General features: G+C 43.9%; 1 protein-coding gene across 1 annotated transcript in view; it reads left to right on the top strand.

Moving 5' to 3' along the window:
* The window catches only part of KDM3B (lysine demethylase 3B), a 92,436-nt gene continuing 68,716 nt past the window's right edge, over positions 1-23,720 (top strand). The window contains exons 1-3 of the mRNA XM_053566031.1: positions 1-386; positions 21,850-22,017; positions 23,104-23,217. Of these exons, the coding sequence (XP_053422006.1) occupies positions 189-386; positions 21,850-22,017; positions 23,104-23,217 (480 nt within the window). The 5' untranslated portion in view covers positions 1-188. The remainder of the gene's footprint in view (positions 387-21,849; positions 22,018-23,103; positions 23,218-23,720) is intronic.

Here is a 23,720-nt window from a genome sequence, read left to right on the forward strand (position 1 = left end):
CCCGGGCTGCTGCTCCGCTCCCGGCCACGGGGGGCGCTGCAGGACGCCGGTGGTTGGTGGTGGCTGTTGGGGGGGGTGGGGGGGAACGGCGGCCGCGGGTGGTGCGGAGGGAGGCCTTGCGGGCGGATCGGGCGCTTGGCGGTGGAGGGCGGCAGCGGGCGAAAGAGCGGGTCAGGCCGGTCCTGGCGATGGCGGACGCGGCGGCCTCCCCGGTGGGCAAGCGGCTGCTGCTCCTGTTCGCGGACACTGCGGCCTCAGCCTCGGCTTCGGCCCCCGCGGCGGCGACGGCAGCGGCGAGCGGAGATCCGGGGCCTTCGCTGCGCACTCGAGCCTGGCGGGCCGGCACGGTGCGGGCCATGAGCGGGGCGGTGCCCCAGGACCTAGCGGTGAGTGGCGGTCGAGGCGGGCACTCGAGGCCGGGGCTGCGGGGCCTGCGGGCGGGCTCCCCGGGGGCCTTTGTGAGGGGGCGGTGGGGCGGGGGTGACCCAGTTCCGCACCCCCGGATCTCCTTAGCGCCCCCAGCAGGCACCTCACCACCCCGAGCTCTGGCCGGCATGGCTTCCGCGTCGGGGTGTGCGCCCCGGTGTACCCCGAGGGGCGGCCAGGGCGCTGGGAGCTGCTACTTCCAGCCAGCAGGCCCCGCCTCCTGAGCGACCCTTTTCTCGGCGTCCTCCTCCAAGCACGCCTTCTGAGCAGGCTCTCGAACCCTGGACTCCCGGGCTCTTCAGAGTTTGGCCGTTGCAGCTGCTGCCCCTTCGAAGATGGGGACCTATGGTCCCCAGCCTCTCCGGGGAGAACTGCGCCCTGTTTCCTTTCTCCCACAGCCCCGAGTGGGGCGGGAATGTGGGCAGTTGTGGGCGGCACGGAGGTTGCAGTGGGAGCTGCTCGGGGCTTTTTTATCTGGTAGTTACTTCCTCGTCAGAGCGGAGGTTGGCCTGGCGGTCTCCAAAAAGGCCAGCCTTAGGGACTGTCTCGGGCTCCCCTCTCTTTGCGCTTCTGGGTGACTGAACCTGCAGTTGGGTCTGTATTTGATAAGTTTGAGATCTGTCTTAGTGGACGAATGAGGCTGCTGGCTAGTGCATTTTTGCTCCTAGTTTGGCCATTCCCCCAACCTTGGGGAGAGGTTTTGTTTTGAAACTTTGTGATGGGGCTTGGCCGGTTTTGAATGCTTGCCTTGGTGTGTTTTTTGATTAGTTGTTCAGTAATAGAACTTAACTAGTATTCAGGATCATGGTGTGTTGTTTTTGTTAATGTGAGCAAGATTCTATCTTTTGAGTTTTAGCAAGCCACTTTAGTTCCTCATTCTGATAGCTTCTCTGGTGAGATAAGACTATGAAAAATGAGGGGAGGGGGATGTAATTCTTTTGGAATGTAAGAGATTAGTAGGCGGAGGTAAATTTTCTTGAACTTCTGCAGATATTCAAAATGGGAACACATTTTCTGAGACTTGGAAGGAAGGTGGGTTGTTTTGTTTGTTTTTGCAGTTTTTGGCGGGGGCTGGGTTTGAACCCACCACCTCTGGTATATGGGGCCGGCGCCCTACTCACTGAGCCACAGGCACTGCCCAGGAAGGTGGTTTTTTGATGTTCATTTTTCTCCCTATTGATCAACAGTGTTAGGATGTCTTCTTCTTTTTTTTTTTTTTTCCTCGCCTGATATGCAAACTTTATGTGTTTGGCTTGTGACTGGCTCAGGCTTTGCTTCTGATAATTGAGTTCACTTGCTTTGATGTCTTTCTCCATGCTCTATAAGAAAGGCTACCAAGACATTAATGAGGTTTCAGTGGGGTGAATTTGTAAAAGGATACCAGGAATGGGGATGATGATTAAGACAGGGATTTAGATCAAAATTCCTCTCTGTTTCCTTAGAAGATGGCTGGGATGAGGGATGTCCCTCTCCCAACTAGAAATTCACTCTACCCCTTGGAGGCAAAATGTACTTAAGATCAACCATTGTATGAGTGCTTTGACCTGAGATCTAGTTTGCTCTGACTCTTCTGTTGGGGGTTTATTTTCTGGTTCTTCCAATGCTTGTTTCCTCCCTCGATGAATTGCTAATGAGCTCTGAAGATAAAATGCCTACCCATTTTGTTGTTTGCGGGATTCCCTAAGGGCAGAAGTTTAGCTCTGTGCTGTGCAGGACAGGTAACTGAGCTAAATACTGAATAATTTTACCACTGGGCAGTTGGAACTGGATTTTCAAACCAAGTAAAAAGTTGCAGCGATTCTTGAAAATTAAAGCAAAGTATACATTATAGCTGTGTTGAGGTGTTGCATGGGGCTTTGTGAACATAGAAGCAAAGGCAAGTTTGGGTTTTAAGAATGCACTTATGCTTGTCTTGTGTGTACATCCAGGAACATAGATGAGAAAACAGCCACAACAAAATTCAGAGCCTGTAGATTTTTCATCAGCTTGCAAAATTGCTCAGGAACTGCTGTTAGGTTGAGGTTCTGTTAATGAGAGTGACTAGTGTAGGATTAGAACTGACCGTTTCGCTTTCCTTGCTTTCCTTTTTCATTAAAGAGATTTCCTTTGGACACTTGGCATGTGGACCTTTCCAATTTGCCCCATACACCGTAGTAAACACAACTGTCTTCCAATCAGAAGTGTTCTTTCTGTACTCAAGGGTGGAGTTTGTAAGCAGCTGGCCTGTGATTGGACAGATTTTCAATCAGTTACGTTTAAAGATGTTTTCAGGCATGCTTGGTTTTGAGTGATGCATAGCAGGGCGCCCCCTGTTAAGGAAGAGTAATTGAGGGTTGGATGAATGAGTTTCTGAACTGATTGAAAACACAATTCTCAATTTTAGACTCCATTAACATTATCTTACTAAATACTTTTTGATCCAGAAATCCTTAAGAATACAATGCTGATCCATTTAATAAAACTCTTGTTTGGAAAACAATACCAAAGCCATGTGCTACCTTGAGATGTGAAAAAAGGAAAGTCAGGATCCTGTTTATTGGGAGTTGGTTGATTAGGATCTGATAGGTAGGCATATTCAGCAGCAAAGCAATGCTGGCAAATAAGTACTGAGATTTTAGCCAAAGTGGGAAAACAGCTTCCTCCCCCCCACCTTTCTCGTGGAATAGCGTCCTTATTTGTGTTTCAGATAGGCCTTTTATATTTAGAAAAAAAAAAAAATCCCATTGCAAGGGAAGTTCAACAGATTTTTATGTATTTATTTCTAACTCTTTCCTGACCCAACCCAGTGTCCTCTTCGTGTTGGTAAATCGTTATTGGTTGATGTAAGTTGCAGAGAACTAGGGACTGGCACATATTCAGTATATAGATAAAACAAACTCTTAAACCAAAACAACATGGATTTTCCTTTTTTTGTTATAAAAGGAAAACCTGTAATTCATAAATTGTCAAACAAAGGTATATACAGGAAAATTGCTCAATCTCCATTCTTCATCAGCTTCCATTTACCAAAGATGGGTAAGTTATCTTTGCTCATCTTTCTTTTTTTTTCTTGTAGAGACAGAGTCTCACTTTATGGCCCTCGGTAGAGTGCCGTGGCCTCACACAGCTCACAGCAACCTCCAACTCCTGGGCTTCCGCGATTCTCTTGCCTCAGCCTCCCAAGTAGCTGGGACTACAGGCGCCCGCCACAACGCCCGGCTATTTTTTGGTTGCAGTTTGGCCGGGGCCGGGTTTGAACCCGTCACCCTCGGTATATGGGGCTGGCGCCCTACCAACTGAGCCACAGGCGCCACCCTTTGCTCATCTTTCTTAATACTAGTACAAAAAATATGAAAACATTCAACCATATACAAAAGATTGCTTTCTGTTAGTAAATAGCATCATACTGCACAGTATCTGCAGCCTGCTCTTCTCTTCCTTTTCCACTTCCTCTTCCTCTTCCTCTTCTCTTCTCTAGAGGCAGAGTCTCTCTCTCTCTGGGCAGAGTGCCATGGCCTCATCCTAGCTCACAGCAACCTCCAACTCTTGGGCCTTAAGCAGTCCTCTTGCCTCAGTTTTTCTTCTTTTCTTTTTTTTTTTGAGACAGTCTCACTTTGTCGCCCTCAGTAGAGTGCTGTGGCCTCATAGCCCCCCAGCAACCTCAAACTCTTGAGCTCAAGCTCTTCTCTTGCTTCAGCCTCCCAAGTAGTTGGGACTACAGGCGCCTTCCACAACACCTGGCTATTTTTTCTTTTTTTTTGAGACAGAGTCTCAGTTTGTCGTCCTGGGTAGTGCTGGTAGAGCGCTGTGACATCGTAGCTCACAGCAATCTCAAACTCTTGGGCTCAAGTGATTTTCTTGCCTCAGCCTCCTGAGTAGCTGGGACTATAGCTGCCTTCCACCATGCCTGGCTGATTTTTTTCTATTTTTGAGTCTATTTTCTATTTTGGAGTCTCGTTCTTGCTCTTGCTGGTTTGGAACTCCTGAGCTCAAGTAGTCCACCCTCCTTGGCTTCTCAGAGTGCTGGGATTACAGGTGTAAGCCACTGCCCCAGGCCAATATCTATAAGTCTTACTCATCATTTCTGATAACTACCTTATATTACATAGAATGAATCTACTATAATTTATTCAACCATTCCTCCTTTTGATGAATGTTCAAGTTGTTTAAAGTTTTTTTTAAACAGTATGGACAATGCTCCCATTAATATACTTGTACACATATTTTTACATAATCTAGGTTTAATTTCTGTAATTTAGTCATCCAGGAGTTGATAGGCTAAGGAGTACATGTATTTTTTATCTTATTAGGTAATGTCAGGTTATCCAGTATGATCATAGCATTTCATACTCCCACAAACTACTTGTAGTACTTGTTTCTCTTTACCCTTGTCAGTGGCATCATCAGTCTTTTTCATTTTTGTTAATCTGGTGGGGTTAAAGATAGAATCTAGGCTCAGTGCCTGTGGCTCAAGTGGCTAAGGCGCCAGCCACATACCCCTAAACTGGCGAGTTCGAATCCAGCCTGGGCCCACCAAACAACAATGACGGCTGCAACCAAAAAAATAGCTGGGCTTTGTGGCGGGTGCCTGTAGTCCAGCTACTTGGGAGGCGGAAGCAGGAGAATTGTTTGAGCCCAGGAGTTGGAGGTTGCTGTGAGCTGTGATGCCACAGCACTCTACCCAGGGAGACAGCTTGAGGCTCTGTCTCAAAAAAAAAAAAGATAGAATCCAGCATTTTCATGACTACAGTAGGTCTTTTCTTTTTCCTCCCTTCCCTCTCCTCTCCTTTCCTTTCCTCCCCTTCTCTCTCTCCTTTCCTTCTTTTCTGTTTTCTTTTTCTTTCTTTTTTCTTTTTTTGGGGAAAGGACAGAGTCTTTGTCACCCTGGCTGGAGTACAGTGGCGTCATCGTATCTCACTCAGACTCCTGGGCTAAATCTAGTCTCCTTCCTCAGCCTCCAGTACTTGTAGGATCACTTTGTTTCCAGTGTGTATCATAGCTCTCTCAGCTGTCCAGAACTTGCAAGAGGAATAAAAGGGTATCTGCTTTAATTTTTTATCCCTTAATCTTTCATCTCAGAAAAAGATGAACTCTAAAATACTTCTTTCCAGGCTGGGCATGGTAGCTCAAGCCTGTTATCCTAGCATTCTTGGAAGCCAAGGTGGGAGGATTCCTTGACCTGAGGAGTTCGAGACCAGCCTAAACAGGACCCTGTCGCTATTAAAAATAGAAAAATTAGCCAGGCATAGTTGTGGGCGCCTGTAGTTCCAGCTATTTGGGAGGCTGAGGCAAGAGGATCACTGAGCCCAGGAGTTTGAGGTTGCTGTGAGCTATGATGCCATGGCACTCTACCCAGGATGACAGAGTGAGACTGTCTCAAAAAAAAAAAAAAAAAAACCAAAAAAAACCCTGCTTTCCTCTGATTGTAGATAATGTAATAATTGTTGCAGTATCCAGTACTATGTTTCTTTTGTCTGGGAGTCTTCCAAGAAGAGTGAAAGTGTACCTGTCTTTTTTTTAAAAAAGAAAAAACCACCACTCCGCAACCTCTACCTTTCTTCTTTGTCTTAGAGTAGTGTACGTGGACTCTACAATACCTCCCTACTTTGTTTCTAATAATGTAATAATTATAGTCAGGTCCAGGGTAGTGCTATGTTTCCTCTGTACAATCCATTATTTTTTCTCTGTGTTCAAACATAATTTCAGCCATAATTGAAATGGAAATTTGGCTTTATTTATTTATTTGAGACAGAGTCTTACTTTGTTGCCCTCAGTAGAGTGCTATGTCATCACAGCTCACAGCAACCTCAAACTCTTGGGCTTAAGCAATTCTCTTGCCTCAGCCTCCTGAGTAGCTGGACTACAGGCGCCCGCCACAACACCCAGCTAATTTGTTGTTGTTGTTGCAATTAGGCTGGGACCAGGTTCAAACCCACCACCCTTGGTATATGGGGCCAGCGCCCCTACCCACTGAGCCACAGGCGCTGCCCCTTTTTTGGTTGTTGTTGAAGTTGTCATGGCTGTTTATTAGGCCTGGGTTCAAACCCGCCAGCCCCAGTATATGTGGCTGTGTCCTAATCACTGAACCATGGCCACTGAGCCAGAAGTTTGGCTTTTCAAGTGTTTATTTTTAGAGACAGAGTCTCACTTTGTCACCCTCAGTAGAGTGCTGTGGCGAGCAACCTCCAACTCCTGGGCTTAGGCAATTCCCTTGCCTCAGCCTCCCGAGTAGCTGGGACCACAGGTGCTTGCCACAACACCTGGCTATTTTTTTGTTTGCAGTTCGGCCGGGGCTGGGTTTGAACCCGCCACCGACTGAGCCACGGGCACCGCCCAATAACTGGCTATTTTTTTGTTGCAGTTGTCATTGGAACCCACCAGCCTCCGTGTATATAGCTGGTGCCCTAACCACTGAACTACAGGCACCAAGCCTGGGTGGGTTTTTTTAAGACCAAGTCTCACTTTGTTGTCCCAGGCTAGAGTGCCATGGCATAAAGCCTAGCTTACAGCAACCTCAAATTCCTGGGCTCAAGCAGTCCTGCTGCCTCAGCCTCCCAAGTAGCTGAAACTATAGGCACCCATTGCAATACTTCGCTATTTTTTTCTATTTTTAGTAAAGATGAGGTTTTGCTCTTTCTTAGGCTGATTTCAAACTCCTGAGCTCAAGTAATCCTTATACTTTGGCCTCCCAAAGTGCTGGGATTACAGGCATGAGCCATTGTACCTGGCCTGAGATTATACTTTTCAATGTTAAGAATATATGCCGTTTGGCTGGTTGTGATGGCTCATGTCTGTAATCCTAGCACTCTGGGAGGCTGAGGTGAGTGGATTGTTTGAGTATGGGAGTTAGAGACCAGCCTGAACAAGACTGAGACCCTGTCTCTACTAAATAGAAAAACTGAGGCAAGAGGATTGCTTGAGCCCAAGAATTGGAGGTTGCTGTGAGCTATAATGATGCCTTGGCACTCTGCCCAGGTGACAGCTTGAGACTGTGTCAAAAAAAAAAAAAAAAAAAAAAGAATATATGCTGAGTTTTTTTTTTTTTTTTGGATATAGAGTCTCAAGCTGTTTTCCTGGGTAGAGTGTTGTGGTGTCAGAGCTCACAGCAACCTTCAACTTGGGTTCAAGTGATCCCCTTGCCTCAGTTTTTCTATTTTTAGTAGAGACGGGGGTCTCACTTTTGCTTAGACTGGTCTTGAACCTGTGAGCTCAGGTAATCCACCCATCTCGGCCTCCCAGAGTGCTAGGATTACAGGCGTGAGCCATGGCGCCCGGCCAATATATGCTGTTTAATTGTGAAAAAACTAAGCACACTTGTCTTAATTCTCCTTATAGCAGGACTATTTTTGAAACACTGAGCTATGGTTGAGTTTTCCAGGCACTCAAGTACTTTGTATACTTTATTTATTTTTATTTATTTATTTTGAGGCAGAGTTTCACTCGGTAGAGTGGTAGAGTGCTATGGCATCACAGCTCACAGCAACCTCAAACTCTTGGGCTTAAGCAATTCTCTTGCCTCAGCCTCCCAAGTAGCTGGGACTACAGGTGCCCACCACAACGCCCAGCTATTTTTTTTGGGAGGGGGGTAGTTGTTGTTTAGCAGGCCCTGGCCAGCTTCAAACCCAAACCCTGGTGTATGTGGCTGGTGCCCTAACCACTGAACACAGGCACCGAGCCATATATTTATTTTTTAATTTGTCTTATTTTGTGTGTGATTTTCAGTAGCTCTGTCTTTTGTCCCTACATTTTCTTTCTTTCTTTTTTTTTTTTTTTTTTGAGACAATCTCAAGCTGTCACCCTAGGTAGAGTGCTGTGGCGTCAACAGCTCACGGCAACCTCAAACTCTTGAGTTCAAGTGATTCTCTTGCTTCAGTCTCACAAGTAGCTGGGACTAGGGGGGCCTGCCACAATGCCCGCCTATTTTTGTTTGTTGTTACGGTTGTCATTGTTGTTTTAGCTGACCTGGCCTGGGTTCGAACCCACCAGCCTCAGTGTATGTGGTTGGTGCCCTACTCACTGAGCTATGGGTGCCACCCTATACATTTTTCTTTATTTCATGGTTATGCCATACGTCCATCACTTAACTACATTATACACCTTTCATTTTTTCCTGCCTTCTCTTCTGTTACTACACAATCAGATCTTTCCTCCTTTTTTTTGAACATGGCCTTACTCTGTCACCCAGACTGACTGGAGTGCAGTGGCACAATCACAATTCACTTCAACCTCGAACTCTAGATCTGAAGTGATCCTACTGTTCCACTCTCCCAAATAGCTAGGAATACAGTTGCTTGCCATCAAGTCTGGCTTATTTTTTATTTAAGTTTTTATTTTTTTAAGGGACAAGAATTTCATTATGTTACCTACGCTGATCGTAAATCCCTGACTTCAAGACATCTTCCTGGGTTAGCCACCCAAAATGCTGGGTTTATAGGTGTGAGCCATCAGTGCCTGGCCCAGATCTTTCTTCTTAATTATCCATTTGTTTCTAAGGGACATGCTTCACTAATTCCCCATCTCTCAAGGGCTTATTCTCTTCGTTAGTACTCACTTGCCCGGATCTCATTTCCAACTGTTCGAGGTTGGTTTGTTTCCCCTCCACCAACAGACTGAAAATAGTGGGTAAAAAACATGGCATTTTCTGCCATTGGTGATTTTCCCACCAACAGCTGGGGTGGGTTCTTGTAGGCTTTGCTTCCAGAAGGCCTGGGGGATATGACACCTGTTGTTGCTTCTCAGTTTTCCACTGCCTTTGATAGGTTGGTGGTTTTTAAAGCCCTCTCCACCCTACTATCCACACTGTCAAAGTGTCCTTTACACTTGTTCCTGTGGATGGATAAAACCTGCCTGACTGTTTAGTAGTGACTCAAATAGTGTGACCTCTCTCAGTTTTGGAAGGGCAGTAATCCCCTTCCCTCCCCTTTTTTAAGGGACTTTAGGGATAATCAGGCTCTAGGGGACTGATGCTTACTAACCAAGCTATCTAGAGACTGATTTGTAAATCCACCTGTAAGGGTTTTAATTTACAGCAGGAGATACTACTTATCTAGAGATCTGTGTAGAGCCCCCTTCTGGGCTACTCAAGAGACCAAATTAGAAATAAAGATCCTTGGTGTAGAAACGATTAGACAAGGAAAATTGTGCACAGCCAAAAGAATTATTTTATATTTTATTTATTTTTAAAAACCAGAACCAAAGGTTATAACCAAAAGAATATTTATTTATTTTTTTTTTAATTTTTTTTGTAGAGACAGAGTCTCACTGTACCGCCCTCGGGTAGAGTGCCATGGCGTCACACGGCTCACAGCAACCTCTAACTCTTGGGCTTACACGATTCTCTTGCCTCAGCCTCCCGAGCAGCTGGGACTACAGGCGCCCGCCACAACGCCCGGCTATTATTTTATTATTTTTATTATTATTATTTTGGGGGGAGACAGAGTCTAACTCTGTTGCCTTGGATAGAGTACCCTGGCATCATAGCTTATAGCAACCTTAAACTCCTGGGCTTAAGTCATCCTCTTGCCTCAGCCTCCTGAGTAGCTGGGACTACAGTTGTGTGCCACCACACCCAGCTAATTTTTATTTTTATTTATTTATTTGTTTATTTATTTATTTACTTTTTGAGACAGAGTCTCACTATGTCACCTTCAATAGAGTGCCGTGGCGTCATGTCACTGGAACCTCCAACTCTTGGGCTTAAGCAATTCTCTTGCCTTAGCCTCCCAGGTAGCTGGCAGTTCAGGTGCCCGCCACAACGCCAGGCTATTTTTTTTTTTTGTAGAGACAGAGTCTCACTTTATTGCCCTCCGTAGAGTGCTGTGGCGTCACAGCTCACGGCAGCCTCCAGCTCCTGGGCTTAGGCGATTCTCTTGCTTCAGCCTCCCGAGAAACTAGGACTATGGGCGCCCGCCACAACGCCCAGCTATTTTTTTGTTGCAGTTCAGCCAGGGCTGAGTTTGAACCCACCACCCTCAGTATATGGGGCTGGCGCCCTACTCACTGAGCCACAAGCGCTGCCCCCGGCTATTTTGTTGTTGTTGCAGTTGTCATTCATTGTTGTTTAAGCTGGCGGGGGCTGGGTTCAAACCCGCCAGACTGAGTGTATGTGGCTGGCGCCCTACCCACTAGTGCCGCCCTAATTTTTATTTTTACTTTTTTGAGACAGAGTCTCACTCAGTGTAATATGCTGTAGCCTCATAGCTTACAGCAACCTCAAACTCTTGGGCTGAAGCTATCCTCTTATTCAACTTCCCAAGTAGCTGGGATTGCAGGCCCTCTCCACGTTGCTCAGCTAGTTTTTCTATTTTTAAGTAGAGACAGGATCTTGCTCTTGCTTAGGCTGGTCTCCAACTCCAGAGCTGAGGCAATTCTTCTGCCTTGGCCTCCCAGAGTGTTAGGATTATAGGCGTAAGCCACCACACCAGGCCACAAAAGTACTTAAACCAAGCGCCCTGATTTTGGTGATCCTCTACTTTCTTGCTTTGCTATAAACTTACACACTTTGTCCCCTGTTAATCTGCCCACTATCAGTTTATCTCATATACACAATTATTGAACCCTCAGAGGGTAGACGGAAAGTTTTCTCTCCACTACCAGGGAACACGTGTGTTTTTCTTTTTCTTTTTCTTTTCTTTTTTGAGATAGAGTCTTACTAAGTTGCCCTCAGTAGAATGCCATGGCATCACAGCTCACAGCAACCTCCAACTCAAGTGATTCTCTTGCCTCAGCCTTCCAAGTAGCTGGGACTACAGGCTCCTGCCACAACACCTGGCAATTTTTTGGTTGTAGTTGTCGTTGTTTGACAGGCCCAGGCTGGGTTTGAACCCGCCAGCCCAGCATATGTGGCTGGTGCCCTAGCTGCTGAGCCTCATGTATTTTTCTATTACTGTTTTGTGTTTGTGTGTGAGTGCTGTGAGCTGTGATACCACAGCATTCTACCTAGGGTGACAGACACAGTGATACTCTGTCTCAAAAAAAAAAAAGTAGAAAGAGAAGAGGCTAGACCCTGTAGTCTTATAACCCATTAAAAACTACTGCTAATAGAATTTTTTTTTGCAGTTTTGGCCAGGGCTGTGTTTGAACCCGCCACCTCTGGCATATGGGGCCAGCGCCCTACACCTTTGAGCCACAGGCACTGCCCTGCTAATAGAATTTTTAAAGGTATAATTGAATTCATACTGTATTTTTAATTTTGAGTTTCGTTTTTTCATTTAATGTGGCAATTATTTTTCATTATTTCTAAAAACTCTTCACTTTAGGGTTATTTAAATTTTCTTGGTGCTTTTCTGTATTTTCCACAGTAATATCTATTGGTTTCACAACTGAAAGGAAAATAATAAATTATTTGTTTGTTCTTTCTTTTTTTTTTTTTTTTGAGACAAGAGTCTTTTTTGTCACCCTCGGTAGAGTGCTGTGGTGTCATAGCTCACAGCAACCTCCAACTCCTGGGCTCAAGAGATCCTCTTGTCTCAGCATCCCAAGTATCTGGGAGGACAGGCACCCACCACAACACCCGGGTATAATTAGAGACCAGGTGTTGCTCTGGCTCAGGCAATCCACCCGCCTTGGACTCCCAGAGTGCTAGGATTACAGGCTTGAGCCACCATGTCTGGCCACAATAAATTCTTTGTAAGAATATGAGTTTAATTTTTTGACTGGTAATTTGTCCCCTTTCATCAGATATTAATGTTGTTTCAGATTTTAGGTTTAGGTTTGTCAATAATGCCATAATGAACATTTTTGTGAATATAACCTGTTTAGGGTTATTTCCTAGGATTATTGTCAGGAGTGGTATTACAGAAACAGAATGTGGGGTGGCGTCTGTGGCTCAAGGAGTAGGGCACCCGTCCCATATGCCGGAGGTGGTGGGTTCAAACCTAGCCCCGGCCAAAACCCACAAAAAAAGACAAAAAAAAAGAAACAGAATGTGTACATGTTGAAGAATCTTGATATATATAGTAAGTTTCTTTTTTTTGTCTCGCCACCTTATGCCCTGATTAGTAGTACATGAGTTTGCTTAAGGATTGATTATTTATCCAGATCCCATGTCCTACTAGGCATTTTAAGTCTTTATTTCAAGTAATCCTACTGGCAATCCTTTCAGGTCCTTATTATTCCTATTTATAGGCGAAGGAAACGGAGCTCAAAGAGGCTAAAGTATGGTGAAGCTGAGATGTAAATCTAGATCTTTGTGATTCCATAGCCCTTGAAAGCACTATGTATGCTTGAGTTTTTATTCAGGTTATCCCTGTTCTCAATAGCTTCACATTTAATTTTTCCAGATGTTTAGGAAGGGGGGGTGGGGAATGAGGTTAATCGGTAAAAAGCTATCTCTTGAAAATCAAAGGAACCATAAACAGAAAATTATTTTTTGAGAACAGCAATATTCTAGACATGCATAATTCCCCCACCTTGGCTGTCAAAGTATCCTACAGTTTTGTAAAATCATTTGTAACAGATTTCACATTTTGTTTAGTGTGTAGGTAGGAAAATTAGAAAAGTTTGAAATCTTGGAAATTAATCTTTGATGTCCTTTATTCTCTCACAGTCATCACCATACCCTGTTATTTTTATCTTAGCTGGATTATTATTGCTTTGTAATTGGTCTCCTTGCTTCCAGTTTCTTCCCTCCACAGTTTATCTTACTTTTTTTTTTTTTTTTTTTTGTAGATACAGAGTCTCACTGTACCGCCCTCGGTAGAGTGCCGTGGCGTCACAGGGCTCACAGCAACCTCTAACTCTTGGGCTTACGCGATTCTCTTGCCTCAGTCTCCCGAGCAGCTGGGACTACAGGCGCCCACCACAACACCCGGCTATTTTTTTGTTGTTGTTGTTGCAGTTTGGCCGGGGCTGGGTTTGAACCCGCCACCCTCAGCATATGGGGCCGGCGCCCTACTCACTGAGCCACAGGCGCCGCCCTATCTTACTTTTTTTTTTCAAAAAAAGTTAATTATGGGGGCAAGACATGATTGCAAGAGGGACTTTACCTAACAATTGCAATCAGTGTAACCTGGCTTATTGTACCCTCAATGAATCCCCAACAATTAAAAAAAAAAAAAAAAGGTAAAAAAGAAAAGAAAAAGGAACATCTGAAGAGGTAAAAAAACTACATACATTAACCCTCCCATTCAATCCTTCTTCCTACAAATAATACACAACTTGTTTTTTTCCCCACACAATGTATCACAGAAATTTTTTTTTTTTTTTTTAAACAGAGTCTTGCTTTATCGCCCTCAGTAGAGGGCTGTGGTATCACACCTCCCAGCAACCTCCAAGTCTTGGGCTTAAGCAATTCTCTTGCCTCAGCCTCCTGAGTAGTTGGGACTTGAGTAGCTGGGACTACAGGCGCCTGCCACAACACCCGGTTATTTTTGTTGCAGTTATCACTGCTGTTTTAACTGACCAGGTCTGAGTCGAATGTGCCAGACTTGGTATATGGGTCCGGCGCCCTACCCACTGAGCCACAGGAATGACAGATCTCATTTTTAAAAATCCCTCTCTATTATTTATTCCATAGTATAAATTGTATTTGTGTACTCACCTAAGTATAAAATACTTTCTAATTTCCATTTTGATTTCTTATCTCAACTGAGTGTTGATCTTTTTTCCCCCATGTGCCATTCTCTTTCTAAAATTTGCCATATCCATGGCTCAGTGCCATAGCTCAGTGAGTAGGGCGCCAGCCACATACTCCAAGGTTGGCGGGTTCGAGTCTGGCCCAGGCCTGCTAAAGACTGCAACCAAAACATGGCCGGTCCTTGTGGCGGGCACCTGTAGTCCCAGCTACTTGGGAGACTGAGGCAAGAGAATGGCTTAAGCTCAAGAGTTTGAGGTTGCTGTGAGCTGTGACATCTCGGCACTCTACCCAGGGCGACATAGTAAGACTCTGTCTAAAAATAAATGAATAAAATAAAATAAAAATAAGATTTGCCGTATCCGGCTCGGTGGTTCAGTGGCTAGGGCACCACCACATATACCAGGACTGATGGGTTTGGACCCATCCTGAGCCTACAATAATGACAACTAGAACAAAATTGCCAGGCATTGTGGCGGGTGCCTGTAGTCCCAGCTACTTGGGAGGCTGAGGCAAGAGAATCGCTTAAGCCCAGGAGTTTGATGTTGCTGTGATGCCATGGCACTCTACCAAGAGCGACAATAAGATTCTGTCTCAAAAAAAAGGAGGCATTCTGCCTGTTTTGTTGAGTGAATGAATAAGTAAATAATGTTATTAATTATAGGGAGAGCCAGAATTCCTACGTGACAAATAGGAAACCCTGTATTGCTCAGATTGCTCCCATCTGATTTAATCAAATGTAAGGTAATTTATTTGATTTATTTTATTTTATTTATTTATTTTTTGAGACAGTCTCACTTTGTTGCCCTGGGTAGAGTTCCATAGTGTCCTAGCTCACAGCAACCTCAACTCCTGGGTTCAAGTGATCCTCCTGCCTCAGCAACCCCCGAGTAGCTAGGACAACAGGTGCCCACCATCATGTCCAGCTAATTTCTTTATTTTTAGTGGAGACGGGGTTTTACTCTTGCTCGGGCTAGTCGCCAACTCCTGAGCTCAGGCAGTTCACCCTTCTTAGACTCAGAGTGTACTGAGATTATAGGTGTGAGCCACTGTACCTGTCCTTATTTGATTATTTAAAGAACTTATTTTGGGTGGTGCCTGTGGCTCAGTGGGTAAAGCACCGGCCCCATATACCACAGGTGGCAGGTTCAAACCCGGCCCCAGCCAAACTGCAATAAAAAATAGCCAGGTGTTGTGGCGAGGCAAGAGAATTGCCTAAGCCCAGGAGTTGGGGGTTGCTGTGAGCTGTGACTCTATGGCACTCTGAGGGTGATAAAGTAAAATTCTGTCTCTAAACAAAAAAAAACAAAAAAAAAAAAAAAAACTTATTCTTTTTTTGGAGACAGAGTCTCAGTTACTTTTTTGATTTTAATGCCACTAAAGTAAAATTAAGTCACCTGTAGACCATCAATAGAATCGTGAAATGAAAACAACACCGGCCCAGCATGGTGGCTCACACCTGTAATCCAGCATTCTGGGAGGCCGAGGCCGGTGGATTGCTTGAGCTCACATGTTCAAGGCCAGCCTGAGCAAAAGCGAGACCCCGTCTCTAAAAATAGCTGGGCCATTACGGCAAATGCCTATAGTCCCAGCTACTCGGGAGCTAGAGGCAAGAGAAACACTTGAGCCTAAGAGTTTGAGGGTTCTGTGAGCTGTGACACCACAGCACTCTACCGAGGGAGACAAAGTAAGACTCTGTCTCAAAAAAAAATGGCGGCTCCCTTTGCTCAGTGGGTAGGGCGCTGGCCACATACACCCAGGCTGGCAGGTTAGAACTTGGCCTGGGCCAGCTAAAACAACAAAGACAATTGCAACAACAACAACCACAAAACATAGCCAGACGTTGTGGCAGGCACCTGTAGTCTTAGCTACTCAGGAGACTGAGGCAGGAGAACCACTTAAGTCCAAGAGTTTGAGGTTGCTGTGAGGCCACAGCACTCTACCCAGGGTGACAGCTTAAGACTATCCCTCAAAAAAATAAAAAAAAGAATGGCTTGCTGCCCGTACCTCAGTGGTTAGGGTGTTGGCCACATGCACTGGGGTTGTGGGGTTCCATCCTGGCCAGGCCTGATAAACAACGACAACAACAAAAAAATAGCCAAGGCTTGTAGCGGGCTCCTGTAATCCCAGCTACTTGGGAGGCTGAGGCAAGAGAATCACTTAACCCAGTGGTTCTCAACCTTCCTAATTCCGTGGCCCTTTAATACAGTTTCTTCTTCTTCTTTTTTTTTTTTTATTAAATCATAGCTGTGTACATTAATGCTATCATGGGGTACAATGTGCTGGTTTTATATACAATTTGAAATATTTTCATCAAACTGGTTAACATAGCCTTCATGGCATTTTCTTCATGGCATTTTCATAGCCTTCATGGCATCAATTGTAAGATGCACACCATCTTAACAATTGATGGTCCTACCAATTACCCTCCCTCCTCCCATCCTCTCCCGTTCCCTCCCCTCCCCCTCCCCTTTCTCCAGATTCTTGTGCTATAATTGGGTTATAGCCTCATATGAAAGCTATAAATTAGTTTCATTGTAGGGCTGAATACATTGGATACTTTTTCTTCCATTCTTGAGATACTTTGCTAAGAAGAATATGTGCCAGCTCCATCCATGGAAACATGAAAGAGGTAAATAGGGAGTCTTTTCCCCACTGAATGTTTTTAATTGGCTTGTCAAAGATCAAATGATGGTAAGTAGCTGGGTTCACCTCTTGGTTCTCTATTCTGTTCTATACATCTACCTCTCTGTTTTTGTGCCAGTACCATGCTGTTTTGATCACTATCGATTTATAGTATAGTCTGAGGTCTGGTATCGTGATTCCTCCTGCTTTGTTTTTATTTCTGAGTAATGTCTTGGCTATTCGAGGTTTTTTCTGATTGCATATTATTTTTTTTCTTTCTCTCTCCCTTTTTTTTTTTTGAGACAGAGCCTCAAGCTGTCACCCTGGGTAGAGTGCTGTGGCATCACAGCTCACAGCAACCTCCAACTCCTGGGCTCAAGCGAGTCTCTTGCCTCTGCCTCCCAAGTAGGTGGCACCCGCCATAACGCCTGGCTATTTTTTAGTTGTAGCCATCATTGTTGTTTGGCGGGCCCAGGCTGGATTTGAACCCACTAGCTCAGGTGTATGTGGCTGGCGCCTTAGCCACTTGAGCCACAGGCACCAAGCCACAAAGTATTATTTTTTTTGAGATCTTTAAAGTATGACAGTGGAGCTTTAATAGGGATTGCATTAAAATTGTATATTGCTTTGGGCAGTATGGACATTTTAACAATGTTGATTCTTCCCAGCCATGAGCATGGTATGTTTTTCCATTTGTTAGCATCTTAACAGGTTGAGAGCCGCTGGCTTTTAAGCCCAAGAGTTTCAGGTGCTATGAGCTGTGACATATACTGAGGGCAACAGAGTGAGACTGTCTCAAAGAAAAAGAAAATCAAATTTTAAGTCTCCATCAGTAATGAAATACTTTAAATCTTTAATCCTTAGGTTCTGACTATAGCATGTATCATACTTATTTGCTACTTGTACTCTAGTAGTAGAAATTTAGTTAGACTTTTAAAAAATCATCTCAGGCTGTTTTTTTTTTTTTTTTGTAGAGACAGAGTCTCACTGTACTGCCCTCAGGTAGAGTGCCATGATGTCACATGGCTCACACAACCTCCAACTTCTGGACTTAAGCGATTCTCTTGCCTCAGCCTCCCAAGCAGCTGGGACCACAGGCGCCCGCCACAACGCCTGACTATTTTTTTGTTGCAGTTTGGCCAGGGCTGGGTTTGAACCCGCCACCCTGGGCATATGGGGCCTGCGCCCTACTCACTGAGCCACAGGCGCCGCCCATCTCAGGCTGTTTTGTCCTATCCTATTGAAATTATCAACTTCCTGTAGTCATTTCTGGCTCAATGCAATCACTACCATTGATTTTTGTTAGTTTATATCCCTTCTTTCTTTCCTGTGGCCTGGTCACTACCATTTTAAGAGTATTTGTTCTGTGCACTTTGATTAGAAATTGTTTTTTGCCTTGTATGTTCTGACTTCTTTCGTTTCTGTAGATGGGAAGTGAAGTACAGTGCTAGGGCCAGAAATAAGCCTTACTGTTCGGAGAACATGTGTATATATATCCACCTTCCATATTGCTCTCATTTCAAATTCATATCATTAGTCTGGAGCTGTTGCTTAATCCCAGAATGTATAGTAAGGGGTTGTTGTCAAGTATAACACTTCCATATCCCTTGCCCAGGCAGGTTAAGAGATAATTGCCCTTAAATTAGGTTAAATCTGGCTCCTAAATATTTAGCTTTACCTCATGTTTTTAAACATGTGATAAAGGGATTCCTTTTTTTTTTAGAGACAGAATCTCATTTTGTAGCGTGCTGTGACATCACAGCTCACAGCAACCTCCAGCTCCTGGGCTGAGGCGATTCTCTTGCCTCAGCCTCCCAAGTAGCTGGGACTGCAGGCGCCTGCCACAACGCCTGGCTATTTTTTTGTTTTTGTTGTTGCAGTTTGGCCGGGGCCAGGTTTGAACCCGCTACCCTTGGTATATGGGGCCATCGCCCTACCCACTGAGCCACAGGTGCCACCCTAGCCTCTAATTTTCTGAGTGATGCTTGTAGAGAACGGTGTCACTTGGGGTCAGATATAGTCTGGGCATTGAACACTCCATGTTGCTTTTCATGATTTTCAAGGTGGTCTGTCCTCTGGACATTATCTCCTCCTGGCATCAGTTTCTCTTTGTAATGACACCACTTCTATTCTTTGATTCAAAATCCAAATCATTTTTAGATTCTCCTATATCTTACATCCACCTAGTTATCCAGCTTTAAGATAGAGCTCGTGCAATCTCAAAAGCAGGAGAAGTTGCTTTCTTTCTCCCTGGTGTTATTGCCTCCACTCCAGGTCATGTATGGAACACTTGTCCCTAGCCTCCCCACCCCCAACAACACCATACCACTAAATCTTAATTGCATACACATACTTCTCATTGGCACTTGGATGATGCCTGCCTTTCTTATCCCAGTGTTCAAGGTCTTCTGCATCTACCCCCAGTCTTTTTAGCTTCATTTATCACCACTTCCCCACAGAATGTCCTATAATTCCTGGCCCCAGTCCTAGAACTTGACTGGGGCTTTTGTGGGCTACAGCTTCTACCTGCAGTCCTGCTGCAAACTTGAAGTAATCTCTCTTGCCTCTGAATACCCATCATACTTTATTTGACTCTTTGTGTTTATCTTGTAGCCAATATTGCCCAAATAATGCTTTACAATTGACCAAAGTACTTTTGAATCTGTTTCTTTATATAATCTTCACAACTAGTCTGTGAGGTACAAAAAACAGGTGTGTCTTATCACAAGAGAAGTAGCCAAGACTTGAGGAGGGAAGAGTGAGTTGACCAAGTTTTGCAGTTAATATAGGGTAGAACTAATATTCTAAATCCAAAACCCCAGGTTTCATATATTATGCTGCTATTACCTTTCTGGGTTCCCGAGTCTGCATTTAAATGTAACTTTGAATACTTCTCTCTCACTTTCCCTTTGCCTATAATTTGAAGGCAAGAACTGTGTCTTGTTCCCCTAGGACATGTATATATACAGGTCTGAGCCTATTTGTGTGTTAAATTAAATATAGTTGGAAAGGAGGAGAGGAGTTGGGAAGCTCTCACCTAACAGACACAATGTAGGGGGGTATATGTTACACCTCCTGGGTAAAGGGCTGAACTACAACTTGGACTTTACCTAACACAAACATTGTAACCTAATTATCTGTACCCTTACATTAATCTGAAATAATAAGAAAAAATAATAGTATATTTCATTTCAGTGTTCTCTTCTTTCATTGTAAAAATCATGCTTCCCTTCTCTGAACCTTGTTTCCCCAGTATTTTTTTTTTAGTAGAAATGAAGCTCACTTTGTATATTATAAATAATAAAACTAGAACCTTACTTAATGAATTTAACTTCTGGAATAATATTTTAGCAATATACTTAATTCACAAATATTTATAGCCTATGAAGAGATTACGCCTAATGCTAGGCTACTGAGCTATGTTTACACACTTTTCAGGTATAAATATTCTGAATTTCCATATAATTTTTCTTTTTCTTTGTTTTTTTTTTTTTTGGCTGGGGCTAGGTTTGAACCCGCCACCTCCGGCATATGGGACCGGCGCCCTACTCCTTGAGCCACAGGCGCCACCCAATTTTTCTTTTTCTTTCTTTTTTTGAGACAGAGTCTCACTATGTTGTCCTTGATAGAGTACGGTGGCATCACAGCTCACAGCAACCTCAAACTCTTGGGCTTAAGTGAGTCTTTGCCTCAGCCTCCCAAGTAGCTGGGACTACAGGCGCCCACCACAACACCCAGCTATTTTTCTGTTGCAGTTGTCATTGTTGTTTAGCTGGCCCGGGCTGGGTTCAAACCCACTAGCCTCAATGTATGTGGCTGATGCTATAACCACTGTGCTACGGGAGCTGAGCCATCTTTTTCTTTCTTTCTTTTTTTTTTTTTTTGAGACTGAGTCTCACTTTGTCGGCCCCCCGAGACTGAGTCTCACTTTGTCGCCTACCCCCACCCCCACCCACTGTAGATTGCTGTGGTGTCATAGCTCACAGCAACTTCAAACTCTTGGGCTCAAGTGATTCTCTTGGCTCAGCCTCCTGAGTAGCTCGGACTACAGGCTTCCACCACAACACCTGGCTATTTTTAGAGACAGTGCCTCATTCTTGCCCCGGCAGGTCTCAAACCCATCAGATCAAGCTATCCATCTGCCTCGGCCTCCCAGAGTGCTAGGATTACAGGCGTGAGCCAGCGTGGCAGGCCTAAAGAATAATATTAAATAGTATATACATATGTAAAACTAGTACTTACAGATCCTTCTGGTAACGTCACAGTTGCCAGTTGGAAGTCACATCTGTGGGATTGTGATATTGTCCTATATCACTCAGCATTGCCTTAGGAAGTTTCATGGGAGAAATTAACAGAGCCAATTGGTTTGAAAAGCTTTGCTTCTCTTTTTCTTCTTTTTTCTTTCTTTTTTTTTTTTTTTTGAGACTCTGAGACTTTTTATGTTAGGTAATGTATGATACTAAAGAATATTTTTACCTTTAGTCTTTTCTCATAGCAGGATTTTGAAATAATGTTTGTAATCCTTAGTTTTGTTTTTTGGGTTTTTTTCAATAAAAAAAAGAATGCCAGATTCCTTTCTGAATCCCTGAATCTATCACAATTGCTTATACAGGGTTATAAGGACTAGTTTAAATTGCACATGAACTTGTATATAGTTAACCTCCAGATAGTATGTGTAGGTATGAATTGGAAACTAAAAGTTGCAAATTTCTATAGGGACAGGATTAAAAATTACCAAATGACTATTGATAATTCATGCTTCCTTACCTCTGTTCCCTCTTTTCAGAGTGGACCTGAGACTAGTATCCTGGTTCTGAAGTAAGATCAGTTTTTTTTTTGTTTTTTTTTTGTAGAGACAGAGTCTCACTGTACTGCCCTCGGGTAAAGTGCCGTGGCGTCACACGGCTCACAGCAACCTCTAACTCTTGGGCTTACGCGATTCTCTTGCCTCAGCCTCCCAAGCAGCTGGGACTACAGGCGCCCGCCACAACGCCCGGCTATTTTTTGTTGCAGTTTGGCCGGGGCTGGGTTTGAACCCGCCACCCTCGGCATATGGGGCCAGCGCCCTACTCACTGAGCCACAGGCGCCGCCAGTAAGATCAGTTTTTATTGACATCCATTAAAGAAATTTAAACACTAGAATTATTTCTAGTTAATTGCACAAAATAGAAAGTTCGTGTTTGTATGTTTTAGTATGGGATTTTTTGAAATGTGATTCCTAACTGCTTTTTATATCTTTTTTTCAGATCTTTGTGGAATTTGATGGCTGTAACTGGAAGCAACACTCCTGGGTTAAAGTTCATGCTGAAGAAGTTATTGTGCTTTTGCTGGAAGGGTCACTCGTATGGGCACCCCGGAAAGACCCAGTCCTTCTTCAGGGCACTCGAGTCTCAATTGCACAGTGGCCAGCCCTGGTGAGAAACTTGTATTGGATAGGAACATATTTGAACTTCACCTCTATGGTCTAACTATGGTATTTACCTAATAGCTGAACTCTTTAGAATTCCCCCAAAATATGTGCTTTGTCCTTAACACACTTTTATTCTGAAGTTATCATAGTAAAAATTGGGACAGAGCTTTTCTCTTAATGTTCTCCAAAACTTTTTATGTTAGGTAATGTATGATACTAAAGAATATTTTTACCTTTAGTCTTTTCTCATAGCAGGATTTTGAAATAATGTTTGTAATCCTTAGTTTTGTTTTTTGGGTTTTTTTTTTTTTGTAGAGACAGAGTCTCTCCACTTTATCACCCTTGGAAGAGTGCTGTGGCGTCACAGCTTGCAACAACCTACAACTCCTGGGCTTAAGTTATTCTATTGCCTCAGCCTCCCAAGTAGCTGGGACTATAGGTGCCCACCACACAATTGGTTATTTTTAGAGATGAGGTCTTGCTTTGGCTCAGGCTGGTCTTGAACATGTGAGCTCAGGCAACCCAATCGCCTGGGTCTCCCAAGTGCTGGGATTACAGGTGTGAGCCACCGTACCCGGCCTCTGGTTGAACTTTTAGAACAAGCTCTTTCATAAATGTATATAAGGTCTCTGCATATCTTTTATAGGTTATTTATGAAATAGTAATATGAATTTATCCATGCATATTTATAGCAGTGACTATAAATTTCACAAGATTTCAGGAATTCTAGAGATGGTATCAGTATAACCTTTATTCTGGGAATTTACTGTGATTTACCCACCTTAAAGTCTGACAAGAAGATGAGTCAGATCCCTAGGGAGAATGAGGAGAATTTCTCATTCATCTCTGTCCTTTTTAGCCAATGGTAGTATTGTGTTGACTTTCTACTTTAGTTTGCTTCCTATGGTTATTTGAGGGGCAATGCTAGGTGAAGAGTGTTTCCAAGGACTTATACTTTAGTTTATCTGTATTTATTGGGATGAAAGATATAATACTATTGGATACTTTCTCTAAAGTTAGAGATTCATTTGAATTGTTATTTATTTTAATTTGTGAGCTTTAATCAATTCATTGTCATTGTATTTCACAGACTTTCACTCCCCTGGTAGATAAACTGGGTTTGGGTTCTGTGGTTCCGGTGGAATATCTTCTGGATCGAGAGCTTCGGTTCTTGTCAGATGCTAATGGATTGCATCTGTTCCAGGTACTTAACACTTGCTCTAGTTCTGAGCCTACTTTTTCTCTCCTTGATAATTTCTTTATCAATTTACTTGTGTAATATGAGTGTTTTCCCCTTTTAGCATTTCTTTTATTACTTACTCCAATAAATTCCTTGTGCCTTTTAAAATGTCTGTGCTCCCTTGAAAAGTGTGTTTGGTGGCCAAGTATTGTGGCTCGTGCCTATAATCCTAGCACTCTAGGGCGCTGAAGTGGAAGGATCACTTGAAGGGCGGCGCCTGTGGCTCAGTTGGTAGGGCATCGGCCCCATATACTGAGGGTGGCGGGTTCAAACCCGGCCCCGGCTGAACTGCAACCAAAAAATAGCTGGACATTGTGGCGGGTGCCTGTAGTCCCAGCTACTCGGGAGGCTGAGGCAAGAGAATGGCTTAACTCAGGAGTTGGAGGTTGCTGTGAGCTGTTTGATGCCATGGCACTCTACCGAGGGCCATAAAGTGAAACTCTGTCTCTACAAAAAAAAAAAATGAG

Source organism: Nycticebus coucang, chromosome 17, assembly GCF_027406575.1.
Source record: "Nycticebus coucang isolate mNycCou1 chromosome 17, mNycCou1.pri, whole genome shotgun sequence".
Classification (NCBI taxonomy): Eukaryota; Metazoa; Chordata; class Mammalia; order Primates; family Lorisidae; genus Nycticebus; species Nycticebus coucang.